Raw genomic sequence first — 17,379 nt, 5'->3', positions numbered from 1 at the left:
AGCCAGGGAGGGAGGTGGGCATGTGCTTCCGGGCCCACTGGCCTGGACCTGCAGGGCGAGCTGCGCTCCTGCCGAGGTGGGCAGGGCGTGGTCTGCACCCCACTCTGTGCTGTTCCCTGGATCACACAGCCGGTCATCCAGTCTGCACTGCCACACAGGGGACAAAGGAAATGCCCCTGGACCCCCAGGCAAACCAAGTCACCTCCTAGTCTGTTTGTCTGAAGCAAAGGGGGGGAGGCTTGACTCTTGTTTTTTTTTCCCTCTTTAAAAAAAATTTTTTTTTCAGATGTCTGTGGTGTTGGTCTTTGAAACCTCTGCAAACACGATGGTGATGAGGAGCGCCTGACCAGGTTCTCTCAGCCATGTCTGTGGTGCTGGCCCGGCCTGGGAATGTTAAACACACACTGGAACCTTGAGGGCTGCAGCCCATGGCACCTGCCTCTTCCCCGCCCACCAACACTGTCTTCTGGGGCCTGAAAACAAAGTTCTTAAGGAAAAGCAAAACAAAGCCTAACCAAAACAAAAAACCCAAATCCAATTGTGTTCCCCTGCTTTATCTGGGACAGGATCCTGCTGGAGGGCAGGGTGGGGTAGGCAGAAGCTTCTTTCCTCCTGGGTGCTCAGGCAGGTGGTCCAGGCTCCACCCTAGCAAGGCAGATCCATGCCCAAGCCCCTTAGCAGTGAAGGTCCAAGGTGAACTCAAAGGAGAAGGCCAAGTCAGCCCCAGCCCCACGGCGGCTCACTCTGCAGTGAACGGGCAAAAGGAACAAAGAGCCTTAACTCCCTTAGTCCACCCTGCGGCAAGTATAAAAAAGGAGGCTGCCACCCCCTCCCCACCCGGTGAGACAAAGCGTGAGAGACGCAAGGGTAGCACGCAGAGAGCTTAAAGCAGGTCCCGGGTGGGCCTGGTGGACAGAGGGGCCCAGGGCCCCATCCAACGACTCGCTCCTGAAACGAGGCTGCGATCTCAGTGGCGGGCTGTGCTCCATGGCGGTGCAGGAGGGCTGGACCATGGTCGGTATGGCTCAGAGGAGCTGGGTCCCCTCCGGAGCCCCTGGGTGGGGGCGGCGAAGGAGAGGGGAGCAGTAGTTACGTTGCATAGTGGTCAAAGCTGCCGAGGTACTCCAGGGCAGCACGGTAGCACAGCTGGTACTGGTCCTGCCAGGACAGGGAGGTTGGTCAACGAGAGGGTTGGCCAAGGACACTCCCCTACACACACACACACACACACACACACACACACACACACACACACACACACTTTGTTTTGTGGAGGTCAGTGATGCAGCAGTCACAGAGCTGGGGAGTTTGGTCTAGCTGGATGCACATGGCAGTGTCCAGTGGAACTTAAAGAAGGCTTCCATCCCTCCCTCTCCCAGGAGCCAGCACAGCACAGGAGCCCCAGGATCTTGTACTTCTTCCTGAACCTCTCAGCTAAGCAAGCCACGTTCAGCATCAGCAGCGCTGACCAACACATGCCCGTCTGTGTACCTCCGTCTGCACCATGGCAGGACGCTGCGTGCGCAGGGTTTTCACGGTCTGGAACATGTCGACCACGCCCTCATAGCGCATGCGCTCCAGAACAATGCTCAGTGTGATGAACACCCCGGTGCGGCCCACCCCGGCGCTGTTTGGAGACAATGGTGTGTCAGAGTCCTGCACCCCTCAAAGACCTTTAGCCCCGCCCCCTCTCTCTACCAGAGGCACGGCCCACCTGCAGTGCACTGTGATGGGCCCATCTTGCCCGAACTGCTCCTTGGTCTTGTGCACCTGCCCGATGAAGTCGATGAAGCCCTCGCCTGTCTTGGGCACGCCCTGCTCTGGCCAGTCTGTGAACTGGAACTGCCGGATGGTCCTTGACTGTCCATCCTGGGAGGAGAGAGTGGGGCCCAGGGTCAGCCCCACTGTGGGCCAGGCCAGGGGAGGAGTGCCATGACACGGTCATGCATGGATGAGGCGGTCACACCTCAACACCAGCACCCTGGCAACAAGCTCCGACAGCTGGGGCTGGTGGCTTCTGTCATTCAGCTGCCCACATGGGGCTACAGACATGCAGACATGCTCAGGCACAAGCAGACGTACTCTGCTGCCAACATACTCACCCGGGCATCCGTGACCTTGAACTCTCGCAGGATGTACTGGGGCATGTTGTACTCAGCCATGGGGTCGACCACGAAGTACTGGTAGCGAGCAGAGCGCTCTGCTGGCCAGTACTGGTGGCATTTCTCCTGTAGACAGATCCCAGGCCCCATGGTCAGGTGGGGAAGGGGTGGAGGGAGCTCTAGGTTTTGGGGGACTCGGGCAAAGGAAGCCTCAGCTGAGGCTATGCTAACGGAGGCTGGGGAGGGAGGGGAGCCAGGAATCCCAGGGGGGCCTGTGTTCTCCCAAGTGCCAGGACTGGGGCTCACCCTGCCCATCTCACGCAGCTTGGTCAGCATGACAATGATGGTGGAGTTGTGTTCCCACAACATGCGCCAGAAGTCCTCAGTGCTCTCAGCCAGAGGCCCCTGTGTGGCTATGTAGGCCTTCTGTTGCCTACAGGGAGGGGGATGTAAAACATGCTGGAGGCGCTGCTGCCAGAGAACGCATAGTCCATCACCCCTCCTCCAGGAAGCCCTCTCTGTTCTACCAAGGCCATTGGGCTGACTTGACCACTGAACCCCAAACATCCAAGAGCAGGCTCAGATACTCAGAGGGTAGAGAGGGAGGGCATGGGGCAGCAACAAGCAAGCTGACCTATAGCCATCCAGGAAGCTGGCATTGATGTAATCAGAACCCTCCACGCCCCGGATGGGCTGCAGACACACGCGGGTCAACTCATAGGGCATGATGTTCACCAGACGGTTCTTGAACTTGTTGCAGGGCAGATTGGCGCTGATGAAGCGAGACGTGTGGGCCTTGGAGCTGGCCAGCAACTGTCGAGGGAGGGGCGGTCAGGCCTTGTCTTGCGTGTGAATGCTGTGGTGTCGGGGGAGCGAAGGGGGAGTCATCCTCCTGGCCCACCCGAGCCCCACCTTGAACTCAAGCTCCATAGCGGTCACGCTCTCCCCAGGAGGCACTTGGCCCAGCTTCTGGATGTGGGCGTAGAGGTTGCGGGCGGGCACTTCTGTGTGTCCGCAAGTGGCGGCCTCCAGCAGCGCCTCGTGGATGAACACATACTGGTCTTCCGTCTGTACCATGTAGTTCCTCTGGGAGCGCATGCATGTCACGTGGCCGTAGATGTCCACTGTCTTCTCATGTTTCATCCGCTCCAGCATGGCATCAATGACGATGAAGCAGCCAGTGCGGCCCACACCCGCGCTGTGGGACATGGGCTCAGTACGGGCAGCACCCCCCGCAAATCCTATACCCTCTTCTCCCATCTGTAGGAATGCCACACCCTCTCACCTGCAGTGCACCACCATGGGCCCTGCATCTAACGGGTTGCACGCCTTGACCCGGCGCAGGAAAGCCAGGATGGGAGTTGGGTACTCAGGGACCCCGTGGTCTGGCCAAGCCATGAACTGGAACTGACGGAGCTCCCGCTTCTCACTGGAGCCACTCTGGGGAGAAGAATGGGGAGAGGGAAACATGCTGGTCAGGACAGGGCAGGATGACCTGCCCCAGGGCTATACCTCTGGACAGCCGGGAGGAGCTTGCAACGACCACCCTGACAGGTGCCACAATCATCACCCGGTCCCCACCTGTCTCCATCATGCTTGTGGTAAAGTCATACCTTGTGGAGTGCAAAGGTGCGCACAGTGTATGTGGCTAGCTCCGCCGTGTCCAGCAGGGTCACCTGAATAAGGCCGTATGTTTCGGTGCCTCTTACTGGCCAGTACTGGTCGCACTTCACCTGCAGGGGCATGGGCAGGCGGGCAGGGGGGATGTTAATAGCACACAAAGGCTAAGGTGGGTGACACAGGGGGCAAAGCCCCGGGGTCCTAGTCATTCTGACCACTGGCATTGCTGGCCCTGCCTTAGCTGATGGAATTAGGGCTGTAACTGAAAATTATTTATTCAAGCCAGACCGTACCAGGCACATTTTCTGCCAAATTTACCCACAACGTTCATGCGCCATTTTCAAGCTCTGTAAATTTCACGTTCCAGTCAATGCTTTGCAGTACACTAGTGGCTAACAGCAGCGCTTCCCCGCTAATGAACCTGGGGGCTGTGCAAACGCCCTGGGAACGCTCCAGCATCTGGGGAACCAGCAAATGCCTCAGGAATGTGCTGCCCACTGAGGATGTGTGAACACTGCCCGAGGAACAGTGGCAGTTGGTGACACAGGTTCTCATCCTGGCAGCCTGCCTACTGGGCACTGGCAAACCCACCACAGCGCTGGAGCTGGGAAGGCATGCCCCAGGCAAACAGCAGCCATGGCAGCCCTCCCTGTCTCTCCACACTGGGAAGCTGTCTGCACACGAACACGGGTGCCCCACGTTCCTGCAGCTCCTTTGTTCTCACCCGGGACTTCTCCTCCAGCCTGGTCATCATGACTATGGTGGCCGTGCGCTGCTCCCACACCATCCGCCAGAAGTCACCCGTGGTCTCTGGTAGTGGGCCTTGCGTGGCAATGTAGGCGTTCTGCTTACGATAGCCATCGATGTAGTTGGCATTAATGTAGTCGCTGCCAGGGACACCTGTAGAGTACCAAGGATGTGGGTGGGCAGCCCAGCACTCCTAAGGGCACTCTTGAGGGTCACTCATGGGCATCCTATCCTGCAGGACGAGAAGGGAGCCCATGTGGCCAGGGGATGGGGTGTGGGAGGGCCCATCTATGGCTCACCATCGATGGAGGTGAGGATGACGCGGGAGTGGTCGTAGGCAATAACATTCGCATAGCGGTTCTTGGGCTTGTTCACCTCCAGGTTGGAATTCTCCCAGGTGAACTGTTGTCCAGGGTCTATGGACTGCAAAAATACAGGAAACAGGTGGAGTGGGGCAAGTGTCAAGATGGACAGCTTCCCCAGGGGCATACAGCCCAACTGGGTGTACTCATGCCCCACAGGCCACAGCCACTCTACCCAAAGAGCTGCTGTGCTCCCGTTGGTGAGGTGGCATCGTGGGTTGGATGGCCCCTGACCAGAACAGTGGGATGTGGTGGGGGCAGAGCAGATGAGGGAAGCCCTGGTGGTGATGGGAGCTGCCGAGAGCGCTGGACACAACAGCGCCACCTCGCGAGCTTTCCAGCTACTTTTCCTGCCCTTCCCTAGGTAGCACACAGGAATCTCCTGGTTCCCTCCCAGCTGGCCCTCATCTCTCTCTCCCACCTCCCCTGAGCCTCAAGCAGCCTATCAGAATCTGCAACCAGAGGCTTTGCAGTCCCTTCACCCTGGGCCTTTCAAAGCCAGGGTCATCCATGCCTGCTGCGTACTGTGCCCTGCGGCTACAACTCCGCTTCAGCTCAAGGCTCTGTGACCCTTATAGCTAGAGGTCCAGCCTGGACATGTCAACCTGGAAAGCCCTTGGCGCCTACTCCCACAGGTCATGCTGACCCAGGCCCTCTCTGTGCTGGCTCTGGCTCTCGGCTGCTGCCCCCCTTGGCCAGGTACCCCACCCCCAGCTCTGACCTCCCCGTCCTACAGCAGAGGAGCCCTTGGCAAAGGCAGATGTATCAGTTTCCTGTTTAAAAGCCTTCAGGTCTCCTGGATTCAGATGGCAATGATATGGCCGTGGCTCTCCTGCATGTATTCCCTCACCGAACTCCTGCACGGGACCGGCTCTATTATTAGCCTCATCTCCCAGACAGATGAGATCCAGTTCTCAGCCAAACACAGGGTGTCCTCCATGTCCCACCCTTGCTACGATCCACAGGACGGCGCCACCATTCCTGTGAGCTTGCCCAGCACAGACCAGCCCTTGTGCTGCATCCAGGCCGCCTGTCTCCTACCCAGATGTTGCTACATTTAACTATTTGGCAAGTGACAGTTGCACGAGTAACATGTTCGCTCAGTCTGCATGTGCAGTGCCACTGACAGGCTCCTGAGGCACCTGTCACCATCTTCCCAGCACCTGCACAGGGGCTGGCGTGCAGTGAAAGCTTACTCGTGGGTGATGACCTAGAACAGCCCTGGAATGTGGGATGAGAGGGAGGCTCTGGCAGCCTCAGGTGACGAAGGCGGCTTCCTGGAGGAAGAGGGTCTCGTAGGAAAAGCTCTGGATTTCCAAGAAGAGAAGCAAGCCAGAAGATGAAAGTAGGGCTGGTGGGGAGGGCAGGGTCCTAGATAATGAGGCAGGGCCTTGCTGAAGAGGAGTCGAAGACCAGAGAGAGAAAGCCCCTGCCAGCCCCTGCCAGCCCCTGCCAGCTGAAGGCAGCGAGTCCAGCACAACAGTGGCATCACCCTCAGCACAGCCTTCTGCAAGGCAGGCACCTGGCAGTGGGCCTGCAGGTCGGCGCAGCTCAGGTCCTCTGCACACAGTGTCTGCAGAGCTCAGTCTCCCCATGGGAAACTTGGCCCCTGGCCCCTGGCCCCCACCTGGCTTCCATCCCTCTGTATAGCTGAGGGGGACATGGGACTGTGAGGGGAGCAAGGTCACAGATCAGGCTGCACCAGGCACTGGGAAACAGGATGGGGCTGGGCAGGAAGGTGTCCACAGGGCACAGCCTGCTCACTACATCCTCTGACAAAGTCCCTGCCCAGCTGGGCATCCCCGGTCACCAACTGAGGTGGCAAGGAAGCCCGTGGCCCCTGAAGTGTGAGCCTGGCAGGAGTCAAGGTCACAGTGAGGCTAACACAAGGGCAGCTTGTGCAGACTCGCCATCTGTGAACTGTGCCACCCTGAGTGCACATGTAAGCACACACATGGACATGTGTCAGGCAGGCGTGGCTTGGAATCCTTGCTCTACTCCTCATCAGCTGTTTGATAGTCACTTCCCCTTCAGAGCCTTCACGTCCTCATCTGTAAGGTGGGTGTATTGAGTAAGATTAAGATACCAGGTGCCAGGGCCCGGTGTGCTGGCCTAGCGGCTAAAGTCCTCGCCTTGAACATACCAGGATTCCCATATGGGCGTCGGTTCTAATCCCGGCAGCTCCACTTCCCATCTAGCTCCCTGCTTGTGGCCTGGGAAAGCAGTTGAGAACAGTCCAAAACCTTGGAACCCTGCACCTGCGTGGGAGACCTGGAAAAGGCTCTTGGCTCCCGATTGGTACAGCACTGGCTGTTGTGCTCACTTGGGGAGTGAATCATTGGATGGAAGATCTTCCTCTCTGTCTCTCCTCCTCTCTGTATATCTGACATCTGATTTTGTAATAAAAAATAAATAAATTAAAAAGAAAAATAAAAAAGATACCAGGTGCCTAGAGCAATCTCTAACCAGAGGTCAGCTAGGGGGCTGTCAGTACTGCTCTGTGGCATGGTCTTATTTGTGCCTCTGTTATGAATTGGGCAGGAGCCTGAGCATCCAGACCAATGCGGGCATTCAGCCTTCCAGAGACCCAGTTGAGCTAGGTGGCAGAGGATAGCAGGCCGGACAGTGGCCAGGTCCAGCCCCTACAGAGCCTAGCTGCTTGTCTGAGCCTTGCCAGGCTGGGTTGCCCCTCCTCTCTCTCTCTCTGTATGAGAAAGCCTGGGGACCTGGAGAAGAAACGAGCCAGTTTGCAACTAGGCTTGGTTAGCTGTACATGGCAGGGCATGGAGACAGCACAGGGATGGCTCACCTCATACTCCTGGGAGAACTTGAGGCCATCGTTGGCCTTGAGACGTTCGATATTGTCAGCCAGGTCAGTGACGGGAATGGGCGGGTGGTCTCGCATACCTGGGGGAGATGGGGCACACACAGGCAGAGTGAGTTGAGGCTGGGGCTGGGCTGGCAGAAACAGCCCCAATGCATGTATGTGCACATGTGAACACGTGTGACCATGGAGTACTCGGCACTGGTGGCATGGAGACAGCAGCACATGCGGTGATGGGGAGGGTGCACACATGGTGGCTGGGGGTGGGGAGGTTATGTGTGCCGTGGGCATGTGGCAGCAGGTGCCAGTGACACACGTGGAGTGGGGACTCCAGGGGCCCTGCCCCGTGGGTCTGCTCAAGAGGGGCGAGAGGATAGAAGCTAGGCTCCTGCGGCTCCTGCTAAGATAACCCTCCTGTCGCTCACTGCTGCTGGTCACCATGGCAGACTTGGGGACACCACTGATGGGGTGGTGACGAAGTGCAGACAATGACAGAGTGACAGAAGGGGACGGAGACAGGGCACCCAGAAAGGGGTCAGACCAAGAAGGGAGGCTGGAGGAGGGCATGGGCAGGGGAGGACAGAGGAGAGCAGAAAAGAGACGAAGGACAGGGGCGAGGAAAGGGAAGATGGAGCAGGGAGGAGGTGGGGACAACAGAGGAGTGAAAACAGACATGGAAGCCAGAGGATTCCCCAAACATGGCAACTTTGAAAACTAACTTGAAATATTCGGGCAACTGGGGGCACTGGAACCTGCAGAGAAAACAAAACAAAACAAAACAACGAAGAAGCGAGAGCCTGTTAACCTTTCCTGGTCATTTGGAGCAGGTGGGCAGGCAGGGAGGGGCTGAAAGGAGGAAGGGGCAGCGAATGGCCAGGGTCTAGGGAACAATCCCTGAACACAGCACCCCTTGTTTGCCAGTCACACAGACAGAGGTTCTCTCTGCAGAAATGAGGGCTCAGAACCTGGGGCCACAGCGAGAGCCGCAGGGATGCACACTGACAAGTGCAAAGGCAGGTGCATGCTCATCACAGGATGACGAACACAAACCTGCACAGCTACACCACCACCAGGCGCTGGGACCTCAGAGGACCACGCCAGGGGTGTGGCCTGCGGCCCTGCCATGCCCAGCATTAGGCTTGGGGTCTCAGCACAGGACTTCCATCCCACTCCTCCCGCTTTCATGCTGTGCTCCCTCCTTCCCTCTCCCCTCCTGCGGCCGCCACACGCCCCGAGACATGCCAACTGACACAGCGAACGCTCCCACCCCCTGGCCTCCCATCTGCCTGGCTACTCCCACCCACCCTCTCTTCACACCGCTTCACCTTCCTTTCCCTGGCTCCTTTCTTCTCTCTGTGAACCCAGGCTTGCTCCTTTAGGATGGCCACATGCCACCCAAGAGCTGCCACCTGGGGTGCTCAGCTCTGATGCCAGTCCTGCAGGCTCCCAGCCACCTTAGATGGTGTTTCCCACTGCTTGGTGGGCAGCTTCGTCTTTGCCTCCTGCTACAGCGTGGGGATTCAAGGCCCAGCTCTGCCGTGTTGCCTCTCAACTCAATTCCTCAGTCCCCACACCAACCTGTCACCTACACAGGGGCTTTCTAAACAGTGCTCCTGCAGCCCCTGCTGATGACCCCGTCTCCCTGATACCCAGCAAGGGAGAGCCCACATGACTTCTAGCTGGCACCCATGGTCCTCTGAGACTAACCTCTCTGCCCAACCCTTCAGGCAGCTCCAGGCCCACACTGCCCTGACCACTAGCACCAAGGCTCTAGAGTGGGTACGTGTGTACTTGGAAGCTGGTTTCTTCCCATTCCCTTTCCTGACCCAGGATGGTCCTCTGTCTCCCAGATTCATCATATTGAGTTGCTCCAGCCACTGCCTGGGACTGCTGAGGCCAAGGCTTTTAGGAAGGCATCTGGTAACCAGGGCATCTACTTAACTCTGCCCCTGCATTTGGGAAGGGGTCACAGCCAGCACCGAGACGAGCAGCGTGGCTGTGTTCAGCGCGGCTTCTGCCACACAAACAGATAGGGGCCATATAGGGTCCTGCCCCCATTTTAAACAACTTGTGCTCCTGGCAGCGGGGACCAACACCCGAGGAGAGATGGCCCTCGGCCAGAATCCTGACTGAAAAACCCATGAGCAATGACATAGAGCTCTGGCTGTGCCCAGTCACTGTGCCGAGGGTCCTGTGATTGGTGGTTATCACTGGCGCTCTCCCTCTCTCTCTAATATACACACATACATACTCTCAGCATGTACCCGTCACCTCACGGGCATTCAACAAGAACCTGCCATATGCAAGGGATGAGGCAGGAGCAAGCTCCAGGATTGGGCACCCAAGCAACTCCAGCCCATGTGACTGGCACTGTGCCCACAGCAGACGCTCTGCCAGCCAAGGAGAAACAGCACTGGGGGCTGCAGGGGTGGCAGAGTGTTCCCAGAATGCCAGTCTGAGCTAGGTCTGCAGGGCATGGGGGAGCAGGGTCACCACACAGAGACTGTGGACAGCACACAAGTGACTGGGGCAGGGTGTGGTTTGGGGGGGACCACATTGTGAGCTGCAGTCTCTGTCATTGCAGAGCAGATCTGGGATCAGGCTTCACACAGGGTCACATGTGAATCTGGGGTGCTTCCCCTTTTCATGAGAGGGGTCAGAGTGTAGAAACCCGAGGTGGGGCTGCGGGCACTTGGGGGGGTTCCTTAGCCCACATGGAGAGGCCTTAAGGGGAGACAAGATGAGGAGCTAAGCATCTTGACTGTCCCGAAGGGCTTCCATGCCCTGGGTGCTGGTTCAGCTACTGGGTGGGTGCTCAGATGGTAGGCATAGAAGGGCAAAGGACCAGAGAATGGGGGGCATGCACCCCAGGTCCTATGGTGGAGTTGCCGGCTCAGTCTGGGCTGAGGGGTGAGCAGGTACGGGAGTAGCCCTACCTGGGGTCTGGTAGTTGAGCCTCCGCATCTCCACGGGGTCAGAAGAGTGGGCCAGCAGAGAGTCCTTCAGCCCGATGGACTGCTCATCCTTCGATGACGGGGAGTGGGTCCTCTTCCTAAAGAGGCAGAAGAGGGGCCAGTGGGAGCCTGAGGACCAGACCCAGGCCAGCTGCGATGGAGGCTCCACAGTTCTGTCACCCTCCTGCTGCCCCGCCTCATCTGAGGTCTCTGAGCGTGGAGCCAAGAGCAAAGCAGCTTCAACATGAGGGGGCACAGGGCAGGGATGAGGTGGGGGGACATCAGGAGTGTGAGGTGAGCAGAGGGGGCCGAGCAGCAAGGGAGGAAGGGGTTGGCTCCTTTGGAGGGAAGTAGGTCACTGTTGGGCAGCAGCTGCAATCCCCAAGGCCCCCATAGCTGAGGCAGCAGGAGCCACCAAGAGTAGACATGCAAATGACAGAATACGAAAACATCATGGTGGTGGGAGGGGGACTGGGCCCCCGCTGTCTGGCTCTCTGGTATTAGGGTAGCAGCAGGGGAGGAATGGGAAAGGCATCACCCTAGCCGGGCAGAGTCCTCTCTCACTGGTCTCACCTGCCCCGTCTACAGGGACAGGGTCAGAGATGGACTGCAGGTTCTGGCCACTGCCAAATACCTGGGGGTCACCTGCAGCCTGCACATAGAGATGTGCCCCAGGACATACGCCCGTGTGCTCACAGGCAGGGCCAAGTCCACCTCCTACAGCATCAGGGACTTCTCAGAGCACAGGAAGCCTGGGGAAGGTTCTGGTGAGTTCTATGCCCCAGGAAGGAGCTTGCTCTGTGCAGAGGTACAGGGTCGAGCTTGTGAGAGGGATGGAGCCTGCCTCTTGTGCCAGTGAGGACTCGGCCCCGAGCTGGGGAGCCTGCTGCACGGCTGAAAGTCACAGGCCAAGTAGCTTCCGCTCAAAGCACTGATCCTCCCTGTGGGCCTGAGGCGTGAGCAGGGGTGAGTAGGCAGGGGTGTGTGAAGAGGGAAGGAAGGACTCCTACCTTTCTTGTTTACTAGGTTCCGAGAGACAGGCAAGGACAGAAGAAAGGAATGGTCATTGTTTCTAGCACACACTCAGCCCTCGTGTCACGTGGGAGCATGGTGGCACTGTGCACACAGCACCCACACGGCATTCATAGGGTGGGGGGTGGACACCAGGGTCCAGGTGGGAGCGGGAGCAGAGATACTCATCAAGGGTGAGGGAAGGGTGGATGATAAGGTAGAGGTGGGGTGCCAGCAGCCAGGCACCAGGCATAACCATGGTCTGTGTGCTCACACACACAGACCAGCAGGCGTCAGCCAGGGGCTCACTGTTGCCTACCATAGGCCCAGCGCCTTCCCAGGGAGGCACTGTGTGCCACGATGGGATCACACGAAGAGACAGTGACAGGGAGGATCACAGGAGCCGCGGAACCTGTGAGTCTCCAAGGATGAGAATGGTGGCAGTGGCCAAGTGGGCAGGGGCGGGGAGATACAGTGCAGAGGTGGGCCCAGCCACTGGCAGCCTGGGAACCATGTTTGTTCCGAACCACGATGCCGGCCAGGGACCAGCAGCCAGTGGCCGGCGTGGCAGGTGTCTGTCAGGTATTGAACAGAGCAGGACAAGCTGAGTCTGGCAGTATCTTGGGGATTAGGAGGCAAATGAACAGGAAGGGAAGACTCTAAGGGCAGGTGGCCACGGCCACTGCAGAGAGATAGGACTGAGTGTGAGAGGCTGAGATGACCCTGGACGTCGTGGACACAACAGGCCTTCAGTAAGAGTCTGGGAAGTGAGCCTGTGTGGGTGTGTGGGCTGCGTCCAGATCTAGACCTGCCTGGGCCTAATCTTCTAAGTCGTGGAGGTGGGCAGAAGGGGCTTGCAGGTGGAAACCAGGCGAGTGTGGTGTTCTGAGTGGAAGAGGAGACGGACACACTTAAACCCACAGAAACAAAGACAGACACGTCCAGGGACACACAGGAACAAGGCCTGGGAAGCTCTGGCCCCTCTCCACACTGGGGCTGACATGCCCAGAGGCCTCGACAGCCGCACACGTACACATGTAGGTACCCATGGGCACTGCCTCCAGAGAGGGCCTGAGGGGTACAGCACCCACCTCTTGAACAGCAAGATGGCGATGACGATGAGGATGATGAGGATCACGGCCAGCACAGGGCCTGTCACCCACAGCATCTCAGGCTCCTCCTGCTGCTGGGCTGGAGTCACCTGGATTGCAATCTCATCCGAGTAGGGGCTGGAGGCGTAGCGCTTCTGTGGCCCAGTGGGAAAAACATCATGGGCTGTGAGTCCAGAGTGAAGAACCCAACCCTGCCCATCAAAACTCGAGGGAGGGCTCTGGGGTCTAGTGCTAGCACTTGCTGACTTGGGCCAACTCAGCAGGGTTGGGTGCCCTAGGGCCAGATTAGGTCTGGCTGCCTGGATTCTGGGGTTTCTAATGCCTTGGGATACCCAAGGCAGGTTCCAGGGTTGCTGGGTTTGCCCTAGGCTGATGCAGATCTGGGGAGGGGGGTCTCGTGTTTCGAGATGAGCCTAGCCTTGGGTCAGTCCTGGGGTGTGGGGGTGCTGAGGGTCAAACTGGCGCAGACAGACCTGGTCTATGGGTTCCTTCAGCGAGGCGAGCACAAAGCACTGGTAGCTCAGGTCTGGAGATAGGGGCCGATTATAGAAGCCCCAGTAGTTCTTCTTGTCCCCCAGGGTGAAGGTCTCCGGGAGTACATCCACCCGTGCGGCCACATAGGGCTTTAGCCGCTCTGCCTGTCGCCGCCGCCGCCTCTGCTGCTGCACGCCGGCTTGCTCAATGGCTTCCAGGAGCTGTGGGAGTAGCAGAGGGTGGAGTCGTCAGGGCAGGATGGGGAGTCACTCAGGGACTGCACCTTGGGACGCTGAGACCAAGGCCCACCTCCTATGGAAGGCCCTAAGCCTGACCCACCCACGACCCTCACAGGACAGCATCAGGCCTCATGGTGCCAACCAGCACCTGAGAGTGTCATCAGTGCCCCGACCCCTCCATGGGTACCTCATCCAGCTCCAGCTCCTCAGGCGTGCTCCATCTTGGGCTCAGCATGTTCTCGCCCATGCGGTTGATGGGCACCACCACGATGTAGAACCACCTGGGTGGGCAGAGTGGCAATCAGGGTTGCCATGGGCAGTGGTGGCAGAATCCCACAGCCCCTCCGAGCCTCCCGAGGCCTCACCACACACCTGACCAGTGAGGGGTCTTGCACGTGCGGCATGGAAAGGGAAAAGCGGCCATCCTCTATGTAGGCGGAGGCATGCAGCGGCTTGTATGGCAGGAGGTCAGGGGCTGTGCGTATGGACACAAGGTGCTGGAGGCCACCAGCACTGCTGCCCCGGTTCATGAGCACAAACGAGTACTCAGTGTTGGGCTGCAGATCAGCAATCAGTTTCCGCATGGAGTGTCCATCCACCTCCACGCTCTGCCCATTGTATAGAATCTGCAAGGGAGATGGGGAGGAGTATGATGGCATCTCGGGGTAGAGTATCCCCAGCGTTCAGGGCTAAGTGAACACATAACCACGAGCCCGTGTCCCAGACACACGCACACTTGAGGTAGGCCTGAGTGGGCCAGGCCTGGCCAGCTGAGAGGTACCCACCTTGAAGGGTACGGCTGACTTGTAGGAGTCAGGGACCTCCCAGCTCAACAGCACAGATGTCTTCATTGCAGCTGCCACTCGGAAGTTCTTGGCAAACACTGTAAGGGCATAAGGAGGGGCGGTCAGCTCCAGCTGCGTATGGGTGGGAATGGGCCAGAAGGGCTCTCCACCAGGAAGTCACTGATGGGAAGCAAGGGGTTAGCAGGGATATCTGCAAAGCACGAAGCTCCCATTCCCGGCCCGCTTTAGCTTGCACAGGTCTAATCCCAGCCGCACAGAGAGCTCTGCTCTGGGCAGGGGAGGGTGAGGTCTCCACGGCTAGAATCTCCAAGGTGCGTGGCTAAAGGCTTGAGCTATGGACATGAGGCCAGGACAGCCAGAGGTCAGTGGGCTGCAGTCCCGAGAAGCACATGGCTACACACCAGAGCTCAGTGCAGCCCATCTCCTACAGGTCAGTGGGTCACAGCCCCGAGTCCCAGTGTGACATACAGGTGGTTAGGTTGCACACCCGAGAATGGTGATGCAATTGACTGAGAGCAGGGAGTCAAGCTCACAAAAGGTTAGGTCACCCAGCAGAGTCAGTAGGTCAAGAACAGCAGAGGTCAGGGATCACACACCCAAGAACGTGGCGCCTGATCACTAGAGGTTAGTGAGTGGTCACAGTCATGAGAGTGGAGAGTCACACAGCAGAGGCTGGTGGATCACAGTCACCAGAGGGCAGTGGGTCAAGGACAGCAGAGTTCCCCAGGCGCAGCCGTGCTTGGGCAGGCGCCGCAGTGTCCGCAGCACACACCTTGGTCCATGGGCATGGTCCGGGACTGGATGCTGGGGCTGAGCGGGCCGGCGCCCTTGCTGGTATGTGCGCGAACCTTGACATCATAAGTGGTGTCTGGCGTAAGGCCCGAGAGTGTGAGGTGGGTGTCGGCAGTGATGTTCTGCAGCTCCTGCTGGCTGTTGATGTCGCGGTACACCACAGTGTAGTTGGTGATGCGGCCGTTCCTCTCGGCCAGCACCGGCGGGTCCCAGGCCAGTTCCGTGGTGGACGTGGTCAGTCCGATCACGTGCAGGTTTTGGGGGAAGCCGCTGGGAATGTCTTCGGGGGTAGTGATCTCCTTCTCAAACTCTTCACCTGGGCCAGCCCGGTTTTTGGCAGCAAGCCGGAAGATGTAGGTGGCTCCCTTATGCAGGCCGGTAACCGTAAAGTGTTGGTCATCCTTGCCAAAATCTATGGTGTTGGGCTGTGCCTCGTCGGCCCGGCGGTACTGCAGCCGGTAGCCCAGCAGCTCGCCGGGCAGCTCCTTGGGTGGGTGCCACTGCAGCAACGCCGTGTTCATGGCCGTGGTGCTGACCATCATGGTGGGCCGGCCTGGGACTGAACAACCACGTGCTGGGCTCTGGTGCTGCCCTTTCCCACTGCAGTCCCACCCTGGCTCCATCCCAGGCTCCTTACTCACCTGCCCCTGTGGTTGTAACAATCTTGGGCTTGCTTCGGGCACCGTCCCCCTTGGTGGTGTACGCAGCCACGGTAATGGAGTAGGTGGTCTCTGGGGTGAGGCTGCTGATGGTAGTTTCCTGGGGGAGGAAGAGGAGAAGGGGCTCATTACTATCAGAGTGCAAGGAGCAGCCAGACAATGCCAGCCAGGACAGGGCCCTAACCCGCTGTGGGGGAAGCTTCCAGGCACGCAGGGCCAGAGGTCACGGGAAGCAGCCGGAGGTAGTGCAGGCAGGTGGGAGGTGGATGGGGAGGACTATACCCACCCCAGGTGTAGCCTGCCTGGGGCGCAGAGCTTGTTCTTCCTTCCAGACAAGAACAAAGGGCCATGCTGTTTCCTTTGCTCCACTGTGCTGTAAATGACACCTTTCTAGGTGCATGCATGCTCCATACACCCAGGGCGCAGGGCCTAGACGCACCAGCACTCTGCCCTAAGCTCACACACACATGGCCTATCCCTCCTGTGTGTTAGTAACGGCATGTGTGCATATGCATGCGTGTGTGCGCACACACACACATATACACACACACACAGAGGATCAGGTCAGGATCCTGCCTGGGCTGCATCTGTGAACATCTGTGCCCTGCGAAACCCCCTGAACTGGGAGAGAAGAAGGTAGGTAGCAAAACGGGACACCCCCACACCTGAGGAGCACCCTTCCCCATGTGCTCCCAGCCACGCCCTGCCCCTCCTCCATCTCCAGCAGAGGCATCACTTCCGGACATGCGGAGAACAGCACAGGGGTCAAGCCACACCACACAGAGGGGAGAGGGGTTGGAAGGGAAGGCCACCGTGCAGTGGAACTGAGCTGTCACCACCAACTCTGGCATCCCTCCAGCTCCGAGCCGGGAGCAGGGCCACAGCAGCTCCTTCCTACCCTGGCTGGAGGGTGTCCCAGGGCTAGGGCTCCAGAACGCACCAATGCCAAGACCCAGTTCCCCAGACCGCCCTGCCAGCCTGGGTCCCGAGCAGGTGATTTTTCACTCAAGGGATCAATAGGGGCCAAGCGATCAGGATTGAATTTAACTCCATCCCTGTCTGGCCAGAGCCGGGCTGGACCCTGGTCGATGAGGAACATTGGCCTCAAATTGCTGCTCGACAGGCGAGAAGTGAGGATTAGAGGAAATGCCAATCGCTGCTCAGCTCGGGGTTTGCGTGTAAATGCCAATTTTCTCCAGATGTGGCCGGTAACCCTGTGGATCTTGGCAGCACAGGCTGGGAGGGAAGGAGGGAACAGGGCAGTGTCCCACAAGCCCAGCCTGACCCAGGTCTTGCCCGCACTTTGCACACCTGTTACTTACATAGTCCTCGGACTCCTCTGGCCGCCACTGACCGCGGGAGAGGGAGAGAAAGGGAGACAGGATGATAAAGGACTCTGGGCAGAAGGGACTAGGCCCAGGAAGAACACAGGCTGAACCCTGGTCCTCTGCAGTGCTCTCAGGGGTAGCAGCCCAGGACCATTCCCATCCAGGGATGTGAGTCCCAGCCTTAAGGGAAACCTGCTATGTACGTGAGAGCCGAGGAAAGCAGGGAGGACAGCTTGAAGGGCGAGGCCTTGTTGACAGCAGAGATCAAAACACTCCAGTGGCAACGCTTTTGGATGTGGAGGATGAGCTTGACGACTCAGGTGGAGGGGATAGAACTAAGACATCTGTG

General features: G+C 58.6%; 1 protein-coding gene across 4 annotated transcripts in view; it reads right to left on the bottom strand.

The window, feature by feature from the left end:
- Positions 1 to 267: 267 nt before the first annotated feature.
- Positions 268 to 17,379, bottom strand: part of PTPRF (protein tyrosine phosphatase receptor type F) — a 78,713-nt gene continuing 61,601 nt past the window's right edge. The window contains exons 13-33 of one of the 4 annotated variants that reach the window (XM_058680033.1): positions 17,025 to 17,051; positions 15,685 to 15,802; positions 15,024 to 15,602; positions 14,231 to 14,328; positions 13,818 to 14,071; positions 13,633 to 13,726; positions 13,206 to 13,427; positions 12,712 to 12,866; positions 10,592 to 10,707; positions 7,641 to 7,738; positions 4,769 to 4,892; positions 4,447 to 4,622; positions 3,716 to 3,835; positions 3,388 to 3,542; positions 3,015 to 3,300; positions 2,737 to 2,915; positions 2,409 to 2,535; positions 2,103 to 2,228; positions 1,715 to 1,869; positions 1,492 to 1,627; positions 268 to 1,158 (exon numbers count right to left, since the gene is read on the bottom strand). In XM_058680033.1, the coding sequence (XP_058536016.1) occupies positions 1,090 to 1,158; positions 1,492 to 1,627; positions 1,715 to 1,869; positions 2,103 to 2,228; positions 2,409 to 2,535; positions 2,737 to 2,915; positions 3,015 to 3,300; positions 3,388 to 3,542; positions 3,716 to 3,835; positions 4,447 to 4,622; positions 4,769 to 4,892; positions 7,641 to 7,738; positions 10,592 to 10,707; positions 12,712 to 12,866; positions 13,206 to 13,427; positions 13,633 to 13,726; positions 13,818 to 14,071; positions 14,231 to 14,328; positions 15,024 to 15,602; positions 15,685 to 15,802; positions 17,025 to 17,051 (3,414 nt within the window). In that variant the 3' untranslated portion in view covers positions 268 to 1,089. The remainder of the gene's footprint in view (positions 1,159 to 1,491; positions 1,628 to 1,714; positions 1,870 to 2,102; positions 2,229 to 2,408; positions 2,536 to 2,736; positions 2,916 to 3,014; positions 3,301 to 3,387; positions 3,543 to 3,715; positions 3,836 to 4,446; positions 4,623 to 4,768; positions 4,893 to 7,640; positions 7,739 to 10,591; positions 10,708 to 12,711; positions 12,867 to 13,205; positions 13,428 to 13,632; positions 13,727 to 13,817; positions 14,072 to 14,230; positions 14,329 to 15,023; positions 15,603 to 15,684; positions 15,803 to 17,024; positions 17,052 to 17,379) is intronic. The other 3 variants (XM_058680041.1, XM_058680037.1, XM_058680049.1) reach the window with 3 other exon arrangements.

Source organism: Ochotona princeps, chromosome 2 (genome assembly GCF_030435755.1).
Source record: "Ochotona princeps isolate mOchPri1 chromosome 2, mOchPri1.hap1, whole genome shotgun sequence".
Lineage (NCBI taxonomy): Eukaryota > Metazoa > Chordata > Mammalia > Lagomorpha > Ochotonidae > Ochotona > Ochotona princeps.
This window is presented reverse-complemented; position numbering and strand designations above follow the sequence as displayed.